General features: G+C 39.1%; 3 protein-coding genes across 3 annotated transcripts; all 3 read left to right on the plus strand.

The window, feature by feature from the left end:
* The first annotated feature begins 794 nt into the window (after nucleotides 1–794).
* Nucleotides 795–9,538, plus strand: spsb1 (splA/ryanodine receptor domain and SOCS box containing 1). Its single transcript, XM_083894503.1, has 3 exons — nucleotides 795–958; nucleotides 6,749–7,627; nucleotides 8,958–9,538. The coding sequence occupies exons 2-3, from the start codon at nucleotides 6,934–6,936 to the stop codon at nucleotides 9,083–9,085; spliced, it is 822 nt and encodes a 273-aa protein (XP_083750629.1). The 5' UTR covers nucleotides 795–958; nucleotides 6,749–6,933; the 3' UTR covers nucleotides 9,086–9,538.
* A 6,027-nt stretch (nucleotides 9,539–15,565) lies between these two features.
* Nucleotides 15,566–23,710, plus strand: slc25a33 (solute carrier family 25 member 33). The gene is made up of 7 exons (XM_083894848.1): nucleotides 15,566–15,746; nucleotides 17,738–17,911; nucleotides 18,870–18,947; nucleotides 20,099–20,199; nucleotides 20,472–20,538; nucleotides 21,676–21,956; nucleotides 22,075–23,710. The coding sequence occupies exons 1-7, from the start codon at nucleotides 15,706–15,708 to the stop codon at nucleotides 22,272–22,274; spliced, it is 942 nt and encodes a 313-aa protein (XP_083750974.1). The 5' UTR covers nucleotides 15,566–15,705; the 3' UTR covers nucleotides 22,275–23,710.
* An 857-nt stretch (nucleotides 23,711–24,567) lies between these two features.
* pop4 (POP4 homolog, ribonuclease P/MRP subunit) lies at nucleotides 24,568–25,797 on the plus strand. Its single transcript, XM_083895178.1, has one exon. The coding sequence runs from the start codon at nucleotides 24,617–24,619 to the stop codon at nucleotides 25,286–25,288; it is 672 nt and encodes a 223-aa protein (XP_083751304.1). The 5' UTR covers nucleotides 24,568–24,616; the 3' UTR covers nucleotides 25,289–25,797.

The raw sequence follows: 25,797 nt of genomic DNA on the forward strand, positions 1-25,797 counted from the left end.
TAATTACACACCAGTAGTTCTTATTATGTTAACCATTTGTTTTTATAATAATATAATAATAATTTCACTTTTGTGGATGCTTTCTGTCAAATGTGTCTACATCTGGCCTATGTGTGATATTTCAATTACATTAATATTTCCATTTGCCTACAAACACAGTGATATTCTATTAAACTACTATTCTCCATGAATTACTGCAGGGAAGTTACATTTTCCATTTTTCCAGGTAATCTGCAAATATTTTGATAAACGATTAATCGGTTTGAGTTTTGTCATTTTTCAGCTTCTTAGCCTAAATGTGAATAATGTTCTGTTTTTTTTGCCCCATATAAGAAATAAATCATTATTAACTGCCTATTTTTCCAAACCATTATTCAATTAATCGAGAAAACATTATATTATATTATAAAAGTATATATATTTCCTCTTCAATTTCCGTGGAATCATGACCAGTAAGAATCTAATTGAAGATATTTTAAATTTGAATGGATTGTCTGAATTTAGTTTCAGATTAAAAGGTAACGATGACTTAATGGGGAAGTAACGTCATAAATCCGGATTTAAAAAAGGATTTAATTTAGTCTTGTATCTAAAATTATATGTTTTATATACAGAAAAACTTCATATATCCAGACTAGCTATTAATAAATCATTAAATGTTAAATGGCTTGCTATTGAAAGCAGCCGCGGCACCAACACGAAGCTAACTTCTGGCTGCTGACAGGCGGTCAGAAGGGAGGGAGGTGCTAATCTTGCATAGCAGCTGGGAGCATTTTACCACGTGATGCGAGAGATGTTAGGAAGAGAAGCCATCATCATTTTCACCTAATTCATGTCCAGCCTGCATTGGTAGCAGCTCCCGCGACGAGGAATCACAAAAGTAGGATGGCGTGGAGTGTCTGAAGTGCTTTAGCCGGTGTCGTCCCTCCACTGTGCCGTTTGGAACCGCCTCTCAAAGGTCTGGTGGCTCCTGTGAGCTTTTCTTCCACCTCTCTGTTCCCCCTTCCCCTGCTTTCTGCTCATGTAGCGCCTGTTTTCGGTTCCAATGCTGCTCTTTACATCATATTGACATGTTTGACATCGAAAACGACAAAACGTCCGCTTTGAACATGAAGCAACAGTGAGCTGTTTATGTCCTCGCCCGTCGTTAGCACGGATGTGCTGCTGCTCTTCATGCTAACATGTACGCTCAGTGCTTGTTGTTGTGTAACACACACACTTGTATAGAGCGCAGGTAAACAGTAGTTTCATGTCAACGCTTCGACCCACGAGCTGACCCACTTGCGTGGACTTTCCTCGGCTTCCCTGGCCCACGACAGCTGACATGAAGATTGGGCTACCTGTGAATTAGCTAGCATGACAAGCTATTATGGGTGAGGAGGGCCCTTACACACTTAGTTGCCACTTTATTAGAGACAACCTGTTAAAACAAGAGCAGTCCTTTTCAAACAATCAATTTATTTCACCTACTTAATCTTATTCTTCGTCTTTCTGAGGGCTCTAGTGGACTACTCTTTATGCTGTGATGTTTACACTTGCTGTTAACAAATATGTGGATCTATTCAACCTATATTGATAATTAATGATAACTCCTGATAGTCTGTTGTTTACTGTATGTTCACATGATGAAGATGAGAATGGTTTCCACCAACACAGTAATGTGGCGGGGCAGCCACTACAGCCTACAAGTAACCTGCATTCATGTTTTGCACCTGTGCGAGAGGAAATTAATTTCCTTACAGCAGGTGGCAGTTGTCAGTATGCCTAGTTATGTCAATTTAATTTATATAGCCCGAGATCACAAACACAATTAGCCTCAAAGGGCTTTACAGCCCGCACAGCAGTGACACTCTCTATCCTTAGACCCTCGCATCGAGTGAGGGAAAACTCCACAAAAACCTTTGTAAAGGAAAACTGGAAGACTTATTCAGCAGCAGTGTATATAAAGCCTGCTCCACACTAGAGGATTTTCAAATCTGACTTGATTTGAAAAACATGGGAGACCCAACAAACTCTATAACCAAGTTTCAATGTTTTAATCCTGAGAAAGCACAGACTAGACAATCCAGTCAAACACTTGGCGTTTAATCAAACACTTTCAGGGAGGAGATTCCAGGGATTTTTGCATCATCTCACAGAAACTTGCGTGATTTTAGAATATAAGCGGACATGGAGGCGGAAGTCGTCAGTTATTAGCTGTTGTGTGTGTGTGTGTGTGTGTGATGTTTTGTGATGAGAAACATTAAAAAAAACTTGGCTTGTGTAAGTTATGGTTTTAAAAAAAACTACACACTATCCTTTTACCCGTCAACTCGCTTTCATTGGTTATTGTGGGGTTCTGCTCATGCCCCAAGGGCCAGATTCGGGACCAAAATCTGGACAGTTATCCTCTCGAGTGGGGCGGAGTTTAATAACATTTTGTTTGTTTATCTCCGATGGCACACTGATTACTTCTTGCCGTTTTTAAATCACAACTTTTCAGGTGACCTGTGTGAAAACTTGTGGTTTTCCCTCCGCTCTGAATCACAGTGGAATACAGCCAGGCTGGGCTAGTAATGTTTTTGGATTTGTTGGCTCAATTAATGGGATTTTCTATCTATTGAGAATCTATTGGCCCTGAAATTATTGTGCATCCTTAAAATGAGTTGCCACTTTATCAGAGATAATGGTTCTAGACAAGGGTTGCAAATGTATGAAACAACTGTAGGTTATTTGTTGACCATAAATAAACAATACTAATAGACCAATAAAACTATTAGGGTGATGCTTGAATAAAGCTGTGTCATTCGGTCATTAAGTCGACCTGCTGAACACTTGCGTCACTGCAGATGTCACAGATATTACCTGGGCATCCTTGGGAAATGTAGCACATTTGCTTTCAACCAGTTATCATTGGTTTATATCCAGAGGGAAGGTCCAGAGCAATGAAAGGACATTGACATTGTCTCTTTCATGCATTTTCAATCATGGTTGTATTCTTAACACGAGTCAATCAGTCAACCATTTAATGTCTCTTATAAACCTGTTGATACGTTTTACTTTAATACAGTAGATCTTTGCCTTTCTGGGGAGTGTATTGGTGGACTATTGCCTATACTGAGTCTGAGACACCTTTTGAATAGTCATCCACCTTATTTAAGAAAAAAAAAGTGTGCTGTCTCGTCTACTACATTTATGCCAATGAAACTGGATCAAATAAAAGAAACGGCTCAAACCTTAGCCTACATCACAACCCTAACCCCTGTAATGATGTCTTTTAAACGGCAACTACCAAACTCAAAACCTAATGATGTTGTATGAGAGCTGTTGTGTTGGTTCAATTTAGGTAGGTGTGTCTGTTAATGTCTTGGAACAGAATGCACAATTTAAAGGTAATTGAACAAATTAAAGTACAGTAAATATGTTTAATTGGAAGATTAAAATCTTTCTTCAAAGCTAGATAAGACATGGGCTGCATTATGTTCAAACGTATAATAACGCATTCAACCAATGGTGTCCTTACAGTTAATGTGTTTGTTTTTGATGAGTTTTGAGGTTTTTGTTCTCAGCTGGTCAACAAACGGGCTATGATTTAGGTTCAGGTATGCCTGGTCTAAATTGAGCCTTCCAATAGGGGCAAGTGTTGTCTTGGCCCAGTAAATGCAGTGAGACCTCTTGAATTTTAATCAGCTCCAAACCAACTTGGTTGCCCAGAAGCTTCCTATTCCTGGAACCCAGCTCAAACAAATCCCCCCCACAAGTCACCTTTTAGTCTACTCCTGGACATACTTATCTTGAAGTCCAGGCAAAATGGATGAAGACCCATTTATTGTTGGTAAATTTGTGTTAAACCAACACATTTTTGAAGAAATGTGTTGGAAAATTAGTTTATCATGTGCAGAGGTAAAGCCATGGCCTTTGTGTCAATAGTTTTAAAACATAAATGTCTACTTTAAATTTTAGATGGGCTTGTCATGTTGGGAATAGAGTTGCTCTCAAAAGAGATGGTCTGATGGTCGAAGTATGACCGATTGTGACACTGCCTTCGTGTTCTACGAAAGCTATTCTGAGACTTGTATAAAAAGACAGTTTTGTTACGCTTATGTCCTACAATGGGAGAGATTTGTTTTTGTCCCAGTCATTGAAAGAGCTGAATTGTGATGGTTGGTTACTACGGCCAGATAACTGATAAATATTTTGAAAGCGGGAAATCAGAGGATCTTTGGTCTTATTGATCCTTATTGTAAAGGGCAGTTTTGGCAGCATTATTGCTGAGGGAGAAAGAAAGAACAGGAGAGACTGATAACTCATAATCAGTATGAAACCTCGTGCTGGTGTGTCAGTCAGCCTTGGATATGGCAGGTTAGCATGAGCAGTTTTGCTATACAGAGGTCAGGACATAGGTTATTCTGATGACATCATTGAACGCTAATGAGGATATTATGCTTAAAAATTGGTTTGACATTGAAGAATCCTGTTCTGTTTTCAGTTTAAGTGTAGATTTTATGTGCATAATGCTTTTGCCACTCGCAGAGGGAATGGTAAACTCCCCATTTTGTGCAGATTAACACGTTTTTGGTCCACCTGAATGTTGGACAGGCAGTGAAAAGGAGATGTTTACATTCAGATTGTGGCCACCGGCTTATGCACTCTTTCTTCCCCTCCTGTTTTTAAATCACTGGAGAGGCATGACCCATTTAAATGGTTGTTTACTTGCATTAGAAGAAGAGCCAAAGCACTTCTCAATGAACTCTTGTCTACAATTCAATTAGTGTCCTTCCCAGAAGCACAGTTTTCCGCATTACACAATGGGTTCTACAGCCTCACTGCAACGCAGGCTGAACTCAGAAGAGCAGCCGTTGTCACACATGCACCCATAAAAAGTAGCATCACGTGTTTGGGATCTTGAATGACGAATGTGAAGCATGGTGCATCATAAAACTGAGCAATAGTAATATAATATAGTAAAGTTTGATTCAGGTTCTTTACTAAACTTACTAAAATTCTACAGCTTTGTTCTGTTGTAATGGAGTAGGTGAAGCAAAGCTCAGCAGGTATTCTTCAGGCTTTTGTTGTCAAGTTTCTGCATGTTTGGATCTGTCTCAAAAGAGCTGTGTCCCTCAAAGACAACAGAACATCTATTTCTTTCTTCTTCTTTTTTTAAAGGCCAGACATTTTATTACCGCTTTCCTGTTGCCCTCTGACTAGACAACCATTTAATAGGAAATGGCTGGAGTTTTCTCCCCTTTATCTATTTTTGGAGTTAGTGGGAATATTTCACTTACAGAATAGCTGAGTAAGGTTTAAGTCCACTGAGGATTGGGGTGGAATATACATTTTTGCTTCCTAGCAATTCCAGAATTTTTATTATCTTCACTAGTTCAAATGGCAATATAATGATATTACAGGTTTTTTATGCTGTTCTGTAAGGAGCAAGATCAACATCAACAGCTAATCAAATAATGTCATGGTGTTTGTGCTGAATAATGATTAATGGTACACACATAATAGGAACACATAACCAGCTAGATAAGCAGATCTCTGCTCACTGTATTGCTCTGGGTGTGATTTGAAAAGCGGAACCCGTGAGGGTTTCTGAATCGATAGAATGTAGAACATCTGGAATTCCAATAATATGAACTTATCAGATAGAGAAATATGCTATGCTGTGACGCGCAACATGTCTTGTGTTGTATAACTCGTTCATACTAGAGGTCAAACCGTCTTAATCTTATTTAGTGAAACTATTATCCTCCTTTTTTTGCTTTGTGGGAAATTTGAGCAGCTGTATGGATAAAATCCAATGTATTGTATACTGTATGTAATTTAATGTAGCAATGGTTTGGTTAGTTTTTGGTTTTTATGTAATATTTGATCTTATTATTGTGCTTCTCTATGTGAATAAACATAACAAAACATGTCATAATTTTGAAGTTCAGAAACACCTATTGATGTTCGTTACCACAGCGGATATTTTATAGACTAAACGATCAACAGATCAATTGATAATGAACATAATCGTTGGTTGCAGTCCTCATTTAAAGTACAGTGTTTGAACATTTGATATGGAAAATCTATACAATCTTATCATGATCACGTCTAACTCTACATACTTAGCCGTTTGATTATTAACTGTGTGTGCATTCAGCAGCTAAAGCGCGTCAGTTATTAAAGTTGAAGTGCAGCTTGTCAGTCTGACATTGTAACTAGGCCAGCCTTTTCACAGTTAATGGGCCAATCCATTATACATAATCCATTCATTCCAGGAAATGCATTGATTGTTGAGTAGCAGAAACTTGTTGGTCTTGTCTGTCTTGGTTGACTCAACATTATAGTGCAACAGAACGGACTAAAACGAGACAAGCTTTATCTGCTCTGGTTTACAGCAAAATCAAATGGTTGTGTGTGTGAACACTGTTTTCTGTATTGAGCTTTACATATCAGATTGCCCGTGTCATGGGACAGTGTCTTTATGTTTTCATACATGAAGCGTCACATAACAAAGCCACCTTTGATAAACTGCTTTGCAGCTAATGTCAGTCGTTGTTCACTGGAACCAACTGAAGTCATTTGAAACATTGTGAATTTTTCCATGTAAACATGAACCGTTACATTACAAGACCATACAATCTAATTATAGCAGATGTTTCATTTTGTTTTCAAAGGGCACACATCTTTTTTGGAAATGATCCTAAGATTTCCTGAGACAAATACAGTAATGGCTACCAAAGAATAACTGCCTTTTTACTCTCTTTTACTCTTTCTACAGGGGCTTCATACACCACCCAGGTTGACCTTGGCTGTCTACATCTGGTGGCAGAGGAGTACAAACCTGTTTCTTGGGTTGCATGAGCACAGTGGAGGAGAGGGCCTGAGGCTGATTTCTCCCCCCATTAGTCTTTGAGGAGGGGGGAGAAGGAAGAGGAAGAGGGAGCCACTATAACGACCCTGAGCATGGGGCAAAAAGTCCCAGGTGGCATCAAAACCATCGATATGCGGGATCCGGCCTTCAGTCCCCTGAAGCTGGAGCTACAGGCCCTGAGTCACACCAAGCCGTCTCGATTGGATCTTCTGCTGGACATGCCACCTGCCAGCGTGGACGTCCAGGTCCAGCACTCATGGAACAACGATGACCGCTCCCTTAACATCTTCGTCAAGGATGACAACAAGCTGGTGTTTCACAGGCACCCGGTGGCGCAGAGCACAGATGCCATCCGGGGCCGTATTGGCTACACGAGGGGTTTGCATGTGTGGGAGATAAGCTGGGCCATGCGCCAGCGTGGCACACATGCTGTGGTGGGAGTAGCGACAAGTGACGCTCCACTACACTCAGTGGGCTACACGGCTTTGGTAGGAAGCAATGCCGAGTCTTGGGGCTGGGACCTATGCAGGAGTAAACTCTACCACGATGGCAAGAACCACCCAGGAAAATCCTACCCAGGCTTCCTCGAGCCAGACGACACCTTCATCATACCAGACTCCCTCTTAGTAGTCTTGGACATGGACGAGGGAACTCTCGGTTACATAGTTGATGGGCATTATCTAGGGGTAGCTTTCAGAGGACTTAAGGGCAGGAAGCTGTACCCGGTGGTGAGTGCCGTGTGGGGACACTGTGAAATACGAATCCGGTACATAAATGGTCTTGATCGTAAGTACAAACTTTTATTATTTAAAAAAATATTCTTTGTGATTTTATTTTCCTCCATAAGGATCAGTGTTTTGACATCTTGCGTAACCAGAAATGACATTCATTGTTGCAGTAAATATAGGTGTGACGCATTTATCATACTGTAAAGAACCCATTACAGCTGGGGTTACTGTAGAGCAGCATTGTTGTCTCTGACTGTCAGTATGTCACCGTCTTGGCTGTTGCATAAAGCAGTACATGTGATAACTTGACTAATTTATAATCTTGCCTTGCCACTCAAATAATTGGAATCAATACATAACTTTTGTCTCTGACTCACTTTTTCCTCATGCAAGTATAAAGACAAGCTGTTACTATTATCTGCTGTAGCTTCTGTCAACACCTGTGTGGGCTGTGATGTTTGTCGCTCAAAAACAGCCTGTGTTACTCGATGTTTACGCTCGCAAGAAAGCTGCTTGTGTCCCTTAATGAATGTAAATTAACTTCAATTGGATTCATCTCAATTATTCCACAGAAAAAGAGCCATGAGCTCATCAAAACATGTTGTACTATCGTCGTCATGTCCCAACTGCTCTGTGCTCATTAGGTTTTTATGTTCAGCTTAGATCACTTGACCTAGTTTACATCTGAAGCAGAAGCAGTGATATGCACGAAACTGCATGAAACCAGTTTCAATTTGATAAGACTTTGCTCTTGCTGTTGGCTGAGGAGCCGGGAAGTCCCTGATCATGCACACACCAGCAAAATAAGTTCTAACTCACTGTCTAGGTAATGTTGTCTTTTGTGTCATAAATATACAGTACATGAGCACTTTTTGGAAACGGAACAAAATTAGTATTTAATATATAGATGTGTTGACAATTGTGAAGAACCAACATTTGCCTTGGAATGTTTAATCACATTCTTAATCTTGTTTTCTCATTCTTTTATCAGATATTTCCCTTTTTTTTTTAAAGTGTAATTGAGACATTTATAGTTGCAAGAATATTTGGAAATTTTTCTCAAAAAAGGTCTGAGTATTGGAAATGATAATAGAAATGTTCAACATGCTTCTCCCAGCTAACGACTAGTATTTCTAACAAGTGGTCAAGCAAAAAATATTTTATAATGAGGTTATAGAAAATCACTTGCCAGCAAATATCTTTTTAACCCTTTGTTACTACGTTGTACATGTCTGCTTATTCTGTGCTAAATTATTTCATATATCTATGAAAAGCGATTATGGGTAACGCATTCAATGCCATAAATGCACCTGAAATGACAGAACTCTGCAGTTGTAAACCCACACGTGTGCCCTCCCTCATCTCTCTCCTTCCTCATCTCTCTTCAGCTGAACCTCTCTCGCTGATGGACCTGTGTAGGCGTTCAGTGAGGGTGGCTTTAGGACGAGACCGTCTGAATGAAATCCATAGACTGCCCCTGCCGGCCTCTCTCAAGAACTACCTGCTCTACCAATGACGTTGATGAAAGTCACAGCACACACACGCAGCACACGCCCTCTTTCTCGAGCTTCTCTGGGATTCTTTTTGGGTTGAACCCGTTTGACAGCATTGCGCAAACCTCCAGGACTGACTCAACAAGTATGCTTCTGTGTCGGCGACTGGACTCATTTCCGAGTTTCTTACCCGGTTTTTAATGACTCTTTGTAACTGTATTATCTAACTTTATAAAATCAGGAATCACTGAGCACTATGCACATGCAGATCCAGACCATGCCATGACAGTCACCATGTTGGTGTACCTCTTCCAGTTTGAAAGTTGATGTGGCATAAGTAGTCAGAACCTCTGCTGCGACCTCTGGGCTTTATGATTATTAATGTCTATCTTTGTAGCCTTTTAAATTGAAATGCTATGGTGCAATGACAAAGATGTGATGTCAACTGAACTTGGTGCAGAGGTGCACTGTCAGTATCTGACCACATGTTGGCATCACATACTCATGAAAAGAAAATTTAGAATTGTAACATGAAATCCTAATTGATTTTAGAGAATGTGGTTTTAAAATGGATAATACATTTTTTAAAAATGCTGTTCAGGCAATACAGAAAAGAGATGCTGACCACTGAGGCAGAACCTCTGACCACTCCGTCTGCAATATGGATGGATGTGCCTCAATGCTTACCATCAATCATCAGACAGGAACATCAACACAGGAAATTGTAACAGAAGAATTTCGTCACTGTGATTATTTGTAGCATGCATCTGCGGGATTTCTTTCTCTGTACGATCAGTGTCTTTTTAAAAAAATATTTTCTGTTACTCCTGCTTTTTGTCGTAAAATCATTTTAAGTACATGTTGTCAAGGCCCAGAGTGTTGTTCTTATTCATTCAATTGGTGTCATCATGTTTTTTTTCCTTTCTTTTTTTTTTACTGGGTTGCACGTTAGCCAGAGAATAGAAATCAACTAGTGAAACTGCTTCTGTTGTGCAACTGTTGGGAGTGATGGCGACCTGCTACTCTCGGGCCTCGCTGAAAGCTATTGATGGTAGTGTTTGTGTTTTAAAGGGGGTTGGGGTGAAACAGACTGTGGATGAACAGCTTTGCATCTGAATCGGCAAACTCCTTAGAATTAAGACATTTCAACAGAAAAGACAATCCACAAAGTGCTGCACAAATGTGAAGGTCAGATTGCCAACATATCGTCAAATGCCATATCATAGACCTGTCCACTTTTAGTTGTTTTTTTTTAGATGTGCAGATGTACACAGTCGGCACTCGGCTGTATGTGGACAGACTGTACCGCACCATACTTTTCCTTGCTTGCAGATCCCTGTTAATTTGTATTCCTTGTTGTAGATTTGTTTGTAAGTATCTATTAAAGATTATTTCTAATTGTATGTTTTGCATTGTCCAAGAGTCTATTTTCACCAAGTTTTACTCTTTGAGGAATAGACATAATTCACAGATTCTGAGAGTTATGGAGCATGGCAGAGTGGTAGTCAATGTGGTCTGATCAATAAAAGGGCACACCAAAATGTGGACTTTTGTCACTTGTCAATATGCCACAGATGTCACAAATCACGAGGGAGCGTGTCATTGGCATGCTGAGTGCTGGGTTGAGCGTTACAGCTGTGGCAAGTTTGTGAACTTGGATCATCGATCCCCATTGTGTTCTTCCTGCCATTACTCCAGGACTTTTGTTTAGAAATTGATCCTAATGCTCACAAATTAAAGCCACTTTATTGATAAAGTTGTACTGTTATTTTTGGATAGTTACTCTGTTTTGTCACATAACAATAACTACAAGTTTCTCTTTGTGCATTTATATTTTTGTTGAGTGTACATGTTTTCTATGTTTCCCTACTCAATCACAATTCACGATTCAAATGGTCAGCTCGTCTGTAAGCTCTGCTGAAGCCTGATAACAACCCATTTATTTGAATCGGGTGTGTTGGAGCAGAGAAACACCCTTAAACACGCAGGAGAGTGGCTCCCCATTTAATTTCCATCTCTGCACCAAAGCAGTGGACTGATACTGTATATGAGAGTAACCGACTGCTGACATTGTGTCACTTAAGTATTGTCCACTGTGTTGCAGAGGAAGAGAGAATTTTAATTTTCGACTTTAAGGAAAAATTGGGCAGTGTTTAATAGGTTGCACTGAGCCTTTCAAATGTGAATGTTGTCCACTTCACAGCAGGACACCACTCTGAAAAGTTCAATACAAAAACGCTTTTTCTTTTGATTATGGACATAAAATGTTTGTTTAGGCATGTGACGATACAAATTGGGCAAATGTGTTCTCATTTTAAATTTTTAATCCTGTCATATATTCACTGGAGTCATTTTCTTTTTCGAGTTCATAGTTTCTGAAAGTTTAAAACACGACACGATGGTTGATTGTTAAATACTGAACACCTAACACAGCCACACACATGTAGCCAAATTACAGTCTGTGACCTTCAGGCCTTTTTCAGAGAGGACCTGTTTGACACTTCATTGTATGAAAAATATCTAGTAAATAATATGTTTGATTGTGGTTTAATTTAATGCAGGGAGCTGGTATTGTGTGTGTGTGCTGGCGCTGTTGGAAACTTGAATAAATCAAAGCCATTGTAATATATTTTGTACTGTGACAACTCAACAGTGCGGGACAAATCAGGCTTAATTTAGTCTGAGTGAACAGACCACATCGGCTCAGTGGTAAAAACAGAAATGTACCAACAGTGAGATTGATGGACAGTAGATTTGACTCCCTGTGTTTCAGCCACAGCATATCGAAATCTTGGGGACATTCACTTTTTAGAAACTGATTCTTCTTACAGTTTATTCTCTTTTTTTTGGTGTTTTACAACAGTTGGCATCTGTAATGTTGCATTACTGGCTCCATCTTCTGCAGTTGTAAGGCTCCTGAAATGTAACTGACTCCTGGAAAGTCAATGAGGTGCAAGTCCACAAATGTGCTTCCAAATAAAGGTGAGAAATTTAACCTCGGAACATTGAACTCTAAGAGTTTGTGCTCGAACACACAGCAAATGTATCTGTGTTCTAAAACAGCTGCTTTGTTGACACCTGAGTGTTTAGAAGAGGCAGAGAGTGAGGGTGGGATGGCTGAGAGCTCCTCCAACTACTCAGTTTCACTGACACAGAAACTACACTTTAAATCCCTGTCATCGTGGGTTAGTTTGTTTTTTTTAACAAAAGGCGCATGATTAGTTTCAGTTTAGCTCTTGTGCACACACACACACACCAACACACCCACGACATAAAATACACAAACATTGTGTTCAGCAACCGATTCAAAGAATCCCAGCGACATTTCTCAAGCAAACAAACAACTGGGATCTACACAGCACCTGATACTTGACGAAGGCAGCTGTTAAAAAACAGCAATGGTGATGATGAACTCAAACTCAAAAAAATAAAAACCTGAATAGAGCTGTGAGACACAAAAAGAAAACAAAGAGAATGTGTCAGACAGAGGTATGAGGAAATAGCTGCTCCTGTAGCTGCTAGTTTCATATTTGCTCACTTGGTGTCAGTGTTTCAGAGACATTGTGTTGAAGACCAGTGGAAATAACCCACTACAATTAAAGTAAAGTCATTACTATATGGCCAATGCAGTATAGTACACCATTACATGTACTTATTACAAATGAAATCAAAAGAAAACTTGGATTATGTAGAAATAAAGGATATATAGACTGTCTCAGTCGAGGAGAATTATGTTACTGCCTACAAAGTGGAGTGAGTTGCTAGATTGTGTGATGATTGATGGGGCAGAGGTCCACCACGCAAACCAAACTTTTGGACTTTACACTGAACTTTAGTTTATTTTGTGACAATTTGAATAAATACATTTACTTTTGACTCTAAAACCAATTTGAAAACCGCCTCACAACCCGAGAAGGTTAACCCCTCCTTGTTGGAAGTGCAAAGAACACATTACAGCCACAGTACGTGACAATTACAGTTTATACATGGTCAACAAAACAGGAACAAATCTAGTGTAAAGTTAACTGTATAAAATACAAATAAAAAGTATAAAACACTGGACATAATACATACACAATCCTCTACAGGAAGTTCCAAGCTGTAGAAAAATATTTAAAAAAGTGGTCAATATGTTAAAGATCCAAATGGCCTGAGGGCAAACAGTGCATTTCAGTTGAGGATTAAAAAGTAGAATACTTGTGAACTATTGTTTAGACAAATCCCTACCATGTTCTACAATATGCTGCATGACACTAATCATCATTATTCCAGTAAAGTAAATGATAAAAGTTTTTTTTTTTTTTTTTTTTTTACGATATCAGATTTTTTGTCAATGAGAAAAATGGCTGAATACCAACACTGGTGTTTTCATGTCAAACATAGAATTCATGTACACTGTCAATACAGTACTTAAAAAAAATTTGTTATGATTGCAATAGGTCAAACAAATGAAGCACAACAGGTTTAGTGAAAGTGTTTTGACACAGGCGCAGGTGTTATTGTGCAGACACACAGACTAACAGCCTGTTATCAAGGTGATTGCGTAACTTATTTTTCTGCAGTTTTACGCTCCGGAAGACAACACAAGTTACTTTTCAACTTTTATCACACACACACACACACACACACACACACACACACATACCATGCTGATTGTTAGACAGCACATACCATAACATGTTCATTATAGTCCAGGTTTGTTTTTATGGGATCACATTTTCTCTCAATTATAACAAAATCATAAAAGCATGGCCTTTGTTGTTCTGTGATCGTCCTGCTGAAGAAGAGGGTGTTGTTTACCAAGACATATTTCTGTGTCTCACAACTGAAACAGGCTTATTATAAGGAGGCAAACAGGTTGCTAAGGGATGTAGCAGCAGGAAGTGAGGAAAAAATGAACAACTGGTTTTAGATAAGCGTGTAAATCCAAATGTACCATTGTACAGTGGGGGGACACTTTGTGTTACATTCACATATGGGCTATTTTGATCTAGAGATGACAATTTCAAAAGAAATTGCAGTGGTATTGCTGCATTGACTTATGTGACTGAGATGAGACTGGTATTCTAATTGAATGCCTGAATGTTTAGAATAAAGTTGAAAATTAGTGTGAAACGGCCACTGAAAGTAGGAAATATATACAAAATGTGAATACATCCATTAGGGCTGTTGCAGTAATCGCAAAAATTCAACTAAGGAGTTTCACAACACACATGCACACATACACAAGAGCGCATACAGAGTATGCAATGCATCGAATATAAATACAGTGTTGACCTAATGGCAACTACAGCTTGTTTTAAAAAATAAAATAAAATAAAATAAAATAAAAATGTGGCCATGGTCAACTAAGTCAATGCCAACAGTGTTCCTACAAAGCTTAAACAGATGTCCCAGTCAGTTCTTGTTCACAATGCTAAGGTTTCCAAAACAACATATTTCAAAAGTTAAAAATGTACTCAATAAACGAGACTATCACAGAGGAAGACAGGATACGGCTCAACCGCTATGGTGGCCACAGAACAACCACGTGCAGATGATGTTAATTATTTTTTTACGACGAGATCCGACATATAACTCATGATATAAATCACCACGTCCAGGGTTCATTAATCAGAAACCATTGTGGGTATTGTAGATTTGCCTGAAACCACAGAGAGTCGTGGTAAATGGTTTGTTTTCATATAGTTCTTTTCTAGCAGCTTTACACTCCAGTTCTGCCATTCACCCATACCGCACAGCTTTCCTATCACTCATCTTTCATACCCACACGCTGCCGACACAGCTGTCAGGAGCCACATGGGTTTAAGTGTCCTGCCCAGGGACACATTGGCATGTAGACTAGTGGAGCCTTGAATTTGAAAAAGAAAACTCCACCACTTGAGCTGCCGTTGCCCCTCATGGGGTTAAAGGCCAAGATGTTTGTCGTTGAGTGTGTGTATACTTGTGAGTGCATTTGTATTACTATTATTGTCTGAATAAATAAACCTTTTGGGATGGTCACAGCTGCGTCCTTTTTTTTTTTAAACATAGTTTTTGATTTCAGCCATTTAATTATGCCAGAGCGGAGAAGTGCAGCGACAGACTTTGACTTTGTGATTGGGACTGAATTACAACACTGACTAGAACTCACAGGTCATATTGACACAACCGATAAGTTTGTTTTTTAAAAGCATATAATTTTATATATATATATATATATGTATATATATATATATATATATATATATATATAAATATATATATATGTTCTAATAATTAGTTTAAAATTAACTATAAGCCAGTCAAGGTCAAGGGGCACTCACAGAGTACACAGAGTGTTGTTTTTCAGTATGTCTGTTGTGGGTGCTGTTATGCAATAATCACTTCTAAAGGCACACGGCATAAGATGGGAGGCACGTGGACCTACGTCACGGACAACACCTCCGCCCGGCCCACTGACGTCACTGCGAGGAACACATCAGACCATCGCGTGACTCAACGGCCCGTGGTAATGACAGCTCCACAGAGACGGTGCACAGACAAGGAGTACGAGCGGCAACACGTCGGGAGGGGGACTCCACACTGTCCGTGTAAACGTTCATTCGTGGATATTTAACTAGAAGAATACTTACAGTATGGTGGCTGTTTGAAAAGGACAACGATGGCACAGAAAGACACGCTGCTTCATCTCTTTGCCGGCGGGTAAGGCACACTGACGAAACCGCTTCAAACCGGACTAACGCTGTCCAATAACACGGGGGTTAAAATAACGTGAACGGGGTGAACACGGTGTTTTGCTGTGCGGTTTTTTTGCGCAGAGACAATCTACGCGTTATAGAGCCACTAGACGCCACGTTAACGTACATAAACGCAAGCTAGCTCGTGTTAGCATAGTGCGGCGTCTGTACTGAAGGTATACATTTTATTGTACTGTCTGTAAAATGTTAAAATGCGAATATAATCTTCATGACGTTAAGTCGCTCGTGTCGATCTATTTTTTTTATTTTACAATGCCATAAATGGACACCTGAGTCTAGGACATTTTATGAACCACCCGGCAGCACCATATCATTCCAACCGGCCGGCTAACTAGCATTACATCAGTCCGCTAATTCCTCGTAGCTAATGACCGTTTTCAAGTTTTCTGTAAGTTTTGTGTGGGGAAAGGGTAATGTATAAACTGTGTCGAACACCACGTACTTAAGATAAATATGTTGTGTGATAACTTAAGTCACAATGTGTAACTCAAGACTTCGTTAGTGGTTAGCTAAGTATCTCAACCTTGTGGCTGGCACAGTCACAGGAGCAGCTAGCAGCTATGCGGCGTCCCCCCCCATGTTGATAACTTGATATTTTTCAATTGTCAGCTCCATGTCCTGACCGCCACCTGGTCGAATGATACTGTATGTTAACTATAAATCCGAACTATAATGACGAAGAGGACAGCGTGAAGGGGATTCTGAGACCACGTTTTAACATTAACTTTTTAAAATGACGCCATGTTACCCTTGACAATCCTATGACGAGCCGAAATGTAGCTTCCTGTGAAACGGTGATAAAGTAAAATGTAATTTAAAGTGGTGGAAGTGTTGCTCTCTTTCATTTTGTTTTGATCAACTGTCTGACTAGAGTAAACATTAATTTAAAGAACTAGCTGAGCTTGTTTGACAACCTCTGTCCTATACCTGGATCACCTGAGGAAGGAATGATGTAGGTAAATAGCAAATATGTCTATCTGACAAAATTATTTATCAATGTTAATCAAAAAAGTAAATATCAACATTAAGTTAACATCATAATACAAGAGACAACATACAGTGATGCAGTTGCAATGATGATAATGCACTAACCAACACAGTTCAAATATGGAAAAAAATCCCATAGAGCTCGATTTGAGTTCTGCATTAAGTTGTAGGATGAATAGGTGCATCTAAGAATGCCTTAATCTGATCCTACTCAATCAGGGGACCCAGTATCTGTGGTTTGAATCATTTAAAACATGAAAGGGATCACAAACAATCTCTTAGTATGTTTTTACGGTAGCCTGAGTCATAGAGATTTTGAATAGGTTGACCTTCAATCTTGGAACACACGAGGGAAAACCTGCCATGTATTTTTTATTGCATTTAATCATTGTGAACTGTGGTTATTACCGCAACTCTCCAGTCCATTATTTTATCACAGTGCCATGGTTTTGTCAGATTACACTTTGTGACGTGGAAGTCTTTCTATTTTCTGTCATTTCTAAAAATCAAATAATTAAATTAGTTAATGGACAATTGGGTCAGATGCTACTTTTGCTAAGATGTTTGACAGTCCTGCAGACATAAGACAGATAAGACTAAGCCTCACTGACAAGGGTATACCTAGTTAATAAGGATGTACTTGTGAGACATAATAAGAACCAAATAACGTAAAAGCTTTTGCTGACTTTGTTAGTGCACTATTTACAGCCATCCTTTTCGAGTGTTTTTAGAAAATACCAGATGTGCTGGTAACTTGATCAGTGTCTCATCAGTTGTGTCAGGTCCTCAGTCAAGTTTAAAATGAGTAAATCCTGCAAAAATACATATTCTGGATTCAGGATTCCCATACTAAACACTTACTGACCAGAAGGAAATGACTTGCTTTTTTAGCAAACTTTTAAACATCCCTCTGTCATAATCCTAATTGTAGTGTAATCATTTTTGCAGGTGTAGTGGTACGGTGGGGGCCATTGTGACCTGTCCACTTGAGGTATTGAAGACGCGCTTGCAGTCCTCCGGTCTCACCCTCCGGCCTGTCTTCCAGGTCCAGTTAGGCACACTAAGTGGCACTGGGGTTATCCGACCGGGGACTGTCACGCCTGGGCTGCTACAGGTTTTACGGTAAGATGGATGCTTGTATTGGTAGGCAAATAGTGCTGCACCTTGTTGTGTGTGTTCTACATTTGCATTTTCAAACCTACAAATATATTTTCACTCACTGTGGGTGTACTCTGTGAATTTATACCTGTTGTTTTGGGATCTGTGTAATTGTTAGCTGTTGGTGTTTGTAGATGCAGTGTGACATTCCACTATAGTCTAACCTGCAGAACCTTTTGTTTATGTGTGCCTGATATAGTCATGTAAAAGATGTTTATTAAAACAGTCATTTCATGGATCCACCTGGGCTTTGGAGTAAAGCTAAATGGCAGAAAGAAAGAAGGTTTTAAGCAGGACCCTGCTGGTGTTACATTACCCTCAAAGGACAGAAGCCACACACTGAACCAGTCTGGACTGGTGTCTGTTATTGCAGAGGCTGTAAAAGCTAAAGTGCCTAAAGACAAAAGTTTAGTGTTTCAAGAACAAATATTTCCTTGTCAGCTCAGCTCCTTTTTTTACCTAATGCAGAATGTTTTTCAAACCTTTAAAGCTTTTTCTTTGCATTCATGAGCATAGAATATTTACGAAAATCACTGTGGACCTTTCCCCACCTGTGTTTGAACAAGAAAAGGGGTAGAATACACATACACTGCTTGTGTGTTCACTTAAAATGAGATTGGAGCATGCTATCTACAAAACAGACAAAAATCTCCAGGGGGATGTGACAGACGTGACAAGCTGAGAGCTGCAGATAGAACTGGGTTAAATGTCGAATCTGATGCAAATCCAGATCAAATGAACATGACTGATGTAACAGTCAGGACGATTGCAGGAGTGACCTGTCATACTTGTGTTCATTAATAGAGTCTTACATAACACACTGACATGTACTGTAGCTAATGTAAAGACATATGGACAGTTTTGCATATGAATACAAGAACAACATTGTTTGATAGTTTATTGATTTCTGCTTTTATTTCAGATCAATTCTTGAAAAAGAGGGACCAAGATCACTTTTCCGCGGTCTGGGGCCCAACCTGGTTGGTGTGGCCCCCTCAAGGTACAAGGAAAATTATCTATCTAAAGCACACATTTCAGTTCTTCAAATACTATAAATCAGGGTTGACCATGTCCATGCCCACTACAGTGTCAAAGTACATGATACATGTATATTGCAGGTTAATGATAAAACACTAGGAACTGCCCTTGTATTTGAAAAAAAAAAAAAAGCAGGGGAAAGAGGGTTAGGGAGTTAAATCAATGGAGATTTATCAGCAGCGTCTTATTTACTTGTGTCAGGACACCTTAGATTTCACGATACAATGGCTGCCAAACAAAAGCAAACAATGCATTTATATTTTTCCTTTGAATTGTAATAAAACATTAACTGGATGGCCCATTCTTAAAGATAGCATTTTAGTTTTGGTTTTGAAATGACCTGCTACGATTATGCATGATGTTCACATCACTGCAGATATTTAGAGAGTCTAACATCGAGCCTTTTGGAGACTCTTCTGAACCGTTTTTAGTATTTTAAACTATTGGTTTTTATTTTAGTCCGAACAGGAAGAAACTTAGACTTACTGAGACTGTGATATGGATTATTGTATTTGCTTTGTGATGATGTTTATATACATCATCCTGTGGGTGGAATGAGATTATTTCTGATAAAGAGCTGTTCCATCTGTCATTTTTTTAAAGAACATAGTGGTGTGGATGTAGCCACACAATTGAATGCTGTAATTGTGTAACAAATTTGAGTTGTGCGTGTGCATACCAGTAACTGCCACCTTTGTTGTATTGCTGGTGTCAAAAAATAGCCAGACCTTTGCCCACAAAATGTCGATCAGACTTTGAAACTGTTACACTGAAAAGGTATGGTTAATGAGCAACCACAGCTTGACCCGTTGCCCAGTATCTCCACTGTCTCTCCTTTCCACGGGCCAACTGAGCAGGTCTGAGGGCATCTGCGGTGTTCTGTGCTTATTCAGCTCATTCTAGTGCAGTGAGAGCTTATTCCAGAAATCAAGCTGAGAGAGCAGACTGGGAAACAGACTGCTCTGGATGCACTGAAAGAGCAGCCCAAACTGATCCATACACGATTGTACAACTGTCACAAAATAACATCCACACTTTATTCAAAACGGTAAACGTCTGTGTGTTAATCCATCCTGCTGTGTGAGGTTCTTACCAGGTTGTTCTGTGTTTCAGAGCCATTTACTTTGCTGCATACTCGAAAGCAAAAGAAACTTTGAATGGACTGTTTGTGCCAAACAGTGGACTGGTGCACATGACCTCTGCGGGTGCTGCAGGTGAGCTTCTGCACGTTCCACTTTGTTACATGACACTGTGCCAACATGAGCACAGTGTCATGAAGGCTCTAAATTCACAGTATTTGGAAAATGTTAAATGTCTGTTAAGTAAGATGAGCTGTTAATTGCACAACAATATACAGTATGTCTGATCAGTATATTGTACGGTTTACTTTTGCACTTAATTACACTTAATAGGAACCTTGATGATATGATAATTTTATCACTTCATTGTGTAAAACTGTATCTTATTTTTTCTCCCTTTTCCTCAGCTTTCGTTACAAACTCTCTGATGAATCCCATCTGGATGGTCAAGACTAGGATGCAGCTGGAAAAAAAGTGTGTACACTCATTATTATACCTGTTCTACAGTACTAGTAAAGGCTTAGGCCACCATTAGATTTGTTGTATTAGCAATGTTATAATGACCATACAGTATAATTATTATAATTATTATTATAAATAATTATTATAAGTATTTTATTGGAAGACATCCTATAAAACTGGAATTAATTAATGTTATTGGTAAAACCTGTTTGTGCTATGTCAATGAATATCTGCTGTGAGAAAGGTCTAGTACTCTATATTTATTCATGACATGCTTGAACATTACATACTCACTTAAAAACTCACTGGAAGCTGAGGTTGCTAATATAAAAGACCAGCTTTCCATCACATCTTTGCAATCCAAATGCCAATGATTACAGGATTTGACAGACATAAAAACAACAAAGCTGGCGGTGCCCTTAAACTTTGCACTGTACGGTATGTGAATGTGTACTTTTTAAATCTGTTAAGAGGCTGTAGTGCAAAACATTCTGATTTATTAAAGGACTTATTTTGGGTGGAGAAGGTGGTACACACATCGTGACCTTTCACAAGGGCCCACCTGCATGACACTGGCCTTGGGTTTCATAGTGTATGGGACTGATCTTGTGACCGGCTACCATAAATACACAGTGCTGACGCACTGTCCTGCACGCAGGAGAGGAGTCTATATTTACATTAGCAAGTACAGGGCAGTAGTATCATGGAACAACTTTGAAGAGCACTTGACCTGTAATGTCCTGTAACACTGAATTAATGAAAGGGCAAAAAACATTTTGAACTAAATTCATTGATTAGTTAATAATGCAACTATTTGGGCTGAAATTGCATGATGTGGGGGGGGGGGGGGGGGGGGGGGGGAGAAGACTGTGATATGATTCATAATTCATAATTTGAATCATGTTTTGGTGTCAAACAAAACAAATGTTCTCATCTGAAGAAGCAACACTGCAGAATGTCATTGTAATGCTGCTTTATAACATATTTTGTTTTGAATGACCAGTGTCTATCATTTTTATTATTTTGTAATTAATTGTGCGGCTCTGTTTAAGATGTCAAAATACTTCAGTTGTAGATCAACAGAAACCTTTTCTATCATCTGCTTTTTTTTTTTAAGCTTTAATGAGTTTGACTTATTTTATCTTTCAGAGCCAGAGGAGAGAAAAAGATGAATGCACTGCAGTGCGCCCGCTATGTATACAGAATGGAGGGAGTCCGGGGTTTCTACCGAGGCCTGACTGCTTCTTACGCTGGCATCTCGGAGACCATGATCTGCTTCCTCATTTATGAGTCACTGAAGAAATACCTCGCCAAGAGCAAATTTGCTTCCCCGAATGGCGAAAATGAGAAAGGAGCATCAGATTTCCTTGGTTTAATGATGGCAGCTGCTTTTTCCAAGGGTTGTGCGTCCTGCGTTGCCTATCCACATGGTAAAGGCTTTTTTTTTTTTACTCATTGTTTTTGCCTTTTGCCTTGCTTATATGTTCAGGAAATGCATTTATTTCCCACGTAAATGACAATTTATGTTTTTTTTGGTCATCTCTACAGAGGTCATACGCACAAGGCTTCGTGAGGAAGGCAGCAAGTACAAGTATTTCTTCCAGACGGGGAGGTTAATAGCAGTGGAGGAAGGCTATGCAGCTTTTTACAGAGGACTCATTCCACAGTTAATTAGACAAATTCCTAACACAGCCATTGTCCTCTCCTCTTACGAACTGATTGTCCATCTGCTGGGAGAATCCAAATGAGGCCATGTTTGAAAGTTTGCATCTTTCTGACACACTGAGCAACAGACTTTTAAAGAATGTAGCACAAGCTGTACGTATTTTGATGTGGCGCTACAGAGACTTTTTACGGCGGAACTGAAGCAGGTTGGACTGTTATCCAAAGAGTTTATGAAAGTTTTTGAAAAAAAAAGAAATGTTCAAGAAGCTGTGGTACTTACTGAAGCTCCAAACCTGTGAAAAAAGGTCATCTACTTCGAGGCCTAGCCCTTAAGTTAATTAAGTTATTTTAGCTTTTGTTATTTTATGACAGTGTTTGTTTCCTTTTATTACTGCTAAATGTCCCATCACACGAAGATTTATGTTTGACAAATGCAATGTGTTGGTTTTGATTTACAGAGAAATTTATCATATTTTTCATTCATATATTTATATATATATGAGTGTGTGTTTGTGTGTGTGTATACTGTAAACAGGCTTTATCTGTATTTTTTTCTTTGTGAAAGAAATGGACACCTTTTTCTTACATAATGAAAACTTGGATGCTTATTTGACCAGTGGTTCAATAAATCGCATTGCAAGTACATCACTACTACATTATCATTTCAAAGTTACAGTTGTGGTCCTCTCTTATGCCTTGTTTTTGAAGTATGCACCAGAATAGAGGGACTCAATAATTGATGAACCACAATATTTTATTTGTCCGGTTCTATTCTGAAATCCAAAAACACACAAGGTAACCCAACTTGGGTTAAAGAGTATTTTCAGTCATATTAATAAGTTTAAATCGTTACACTTTCTATGTAAGCATAATGCTTACAGCAAAGTAAAGCCTCCCTTCTGCTCACCACTTTTATAACACAAACACGTTCATGCTGTGAATTTATTGCTGCTCCTACTAACTTATCTCAGTCTCACAGACCACTATCTCTCCGTGTGTCATGCCTGTAAAATGACTTATGAATGTTCATGTTTTACACCATGTTGATTTTTTTATGACCCTGATCCCAGGTTAGAGACTTAACTTGAATGGTACAAATATAAAATCCATATCCCACTTTTTGATATATCAGTTTGCACATTTGAATTCTACATTTAATAATTGGAAATCTGTTTTATCAAACTGTTTGGGGAGTATGGACATGTCATGTGACAGTCTTGGGGTCATTTTTGTAGCTTTGGCCTTATATTATTTAGGTTTCTGTCTGTCAAAAAACAAACAAAAACTCCCAGTCATCTCAGTCAGGAACCTAACATGCCTTCGACCATACCAAGAGTAGGACACTTGATGTGTGAGACCATTTGATAAGTCAGACATGTATCAGTAAAAATGTCTTCCTGTTGTGGTTTTGGGTAAGTCATCCACATTGTTGTCTTTAACCAGGAAGAACAAGCTCTGGAACAAAGGATGCTTGTTTGTCCGACTCTGTCAAATGTAACAGGCATTAAAATAAAAAATAGTGTCCAATATATAAACATGGAAGCTATTGAATGATTTCTTTTTTAAAACATATTAATATATAGTTTTTAAAAAGTAGTCACATGTGGCCATAAAATTTAATACAGTTTGGGTGCATTTTTGTGTCTGTGAGTCACATGACATGGAAGCTATTAAAAGGACATTTTGAATATGAATATTGCCTCAACATAAATATTTCTCTTTAACATTAAGTAAACTGAAGCTAACTTCACTGCTCAAAGCAAGATATGTATGTTGTCCTACATCATTATGGCTACTAGATCAAGCAAAGACAAAACCTTCTTAAGCTGGAAAGAAACCTACAAAAAAAAGAGATCGCCTTGGGCTTTGTGAAAATGTGTTAATGTGCTTTTTCTAAAAACCTGGGAATTCAACAGTTTTACACACTGCCACTAAATGAGAGTTTTGAGGGATCAATCAAGCTATTTATTATCCATCAATGAAGCCCTTAGTTACACTTCAAAAACCCTTTGTCAATGGTAATTAAACAGGAAGTGGGATGATCACGTTTATTATTGTCATACTTTTCCCCTCAAAGTTTTTCTTTCTTTATTGGCTTAATATATACAGCCTAAATAAGCTGGCGCCAAAATAGACAACAGTACACACCAATCAACAAAATAAACACGTTATAACCGTATTTATTTATGATATTTTTTTTTGATGAAGAGACCATCGTTACAAAAAAAACGCGCTATTTTAGAATGAGAGTGGTTTTACACTCCAGTCCGAAAGGTGGCAGTAGTGCTCCCACAGGCTGTTGGCCAACCTCTCTTGTCCAAGTAGTGTTGCCGTACTACTTCCGGTTCACGACACGTTCGGTCGCTGTTACTTTACAAACGTTTGTTTTCGGTATTCACCGAGAAATTAGCAGAACAACGCTGAAATGGACGAAGTACACGTTCAAACCAAGATTCCCCGGGAGTTGGTGAAGTGTCTTGGTGTTGAGTCTCAGAGCGCCTCAAAAGCCAGGACCTTCACACATGCGTTCTTAAAAAACAGCCTCCAGCATCAGGCTCAACATGGAGTGAGCGACATGTTGAGCCACAAAGCCGTGACTCTGGGCTTCTCCAGGCCCAAGAAGGACAAGCAGAAGAGGAGCAGTAAGAAAGCCAAAGGACTGAACGCTCGTCAGAAGCGGGCGATGAAGGTCTTTCAGATCAAGCCCGAGCATCAGAGATATGAGCTTTTCCTGCCTTTGCATGAACTTTGGAGACAGTACATCATCGACCTTTGCGGTGGGTTGAAACCAACGAGCAACACACAGTCTGTGCAGCAGAAGCTTCTCAAGGCCGATTTCCACGGTGCCATCATCACAGTCGTCTGTTCTAAATGTCCGTCATATGTGGGCACCACAGGGATCTTAGTCCAAGAGTTCAAACATGTCTTCAAAATCATTACTAAGGAGAACAAACTGAAGGTGATCCCAAAGAGGAACAGTGTGTTTGGAGTGGAGATCAATGGCTTCATCTCTCACATCTATGGAAGCAAGTTTGAACAGCGGGCGAGTGAACGTTCAGCCAAAAAGTTCAAAGTGAAAGGAACCATTGACCTGTGAATATGGACCTGCACAGACCTGATGATGCACCTTTATGTGTAATTTAAACTGTCAGAGACAACAGTGTCGGGAAGATGCACCATTTATTATCCACATTTCATCTGTTATAGGTGACTCACGTTAGTCGTTCCTACACATGAACTAGACATGAGTAATGTCCAGAGAACCTGGTCCTGACATTGTCCAGAGTTTGTCATTCACATGTGATGAAAGCAGCGGACAGATTCACAACAACTGGAGAGTTTCTCCTGCTCTGTTTCCACTCACTCACTCGAACAGTACTCAGACATTTGATTTAAGTGCTGGCTGGAAAGATAAAGATAAGATAAAAGATAAAAAGACACTGATGGATTTGAAAAGTATTATTGTTTACATTGTTACAGAAAACATAATTTTGTTATCAGTACAGAAAGGTAACAATCTCATTGGCTTTACAAGGATGGTGTTCTTGTGCCAAATTTAATTAAGCTGACTGAGTCAAGTTATTACATTTGGAATTTAATACATGT

The sequence above is a fragment of the Microchirus variegatus genome, assembly GCF_963457635.1.
Source record: "Microchirus variegatus genome assembly, chromosome: 9".
NCBI lineage: Eukaryota > Metazoa > Chordata > Actinopteri > Pleuronectiformes > Soleidae > Microchirus > Microchirus variegatus.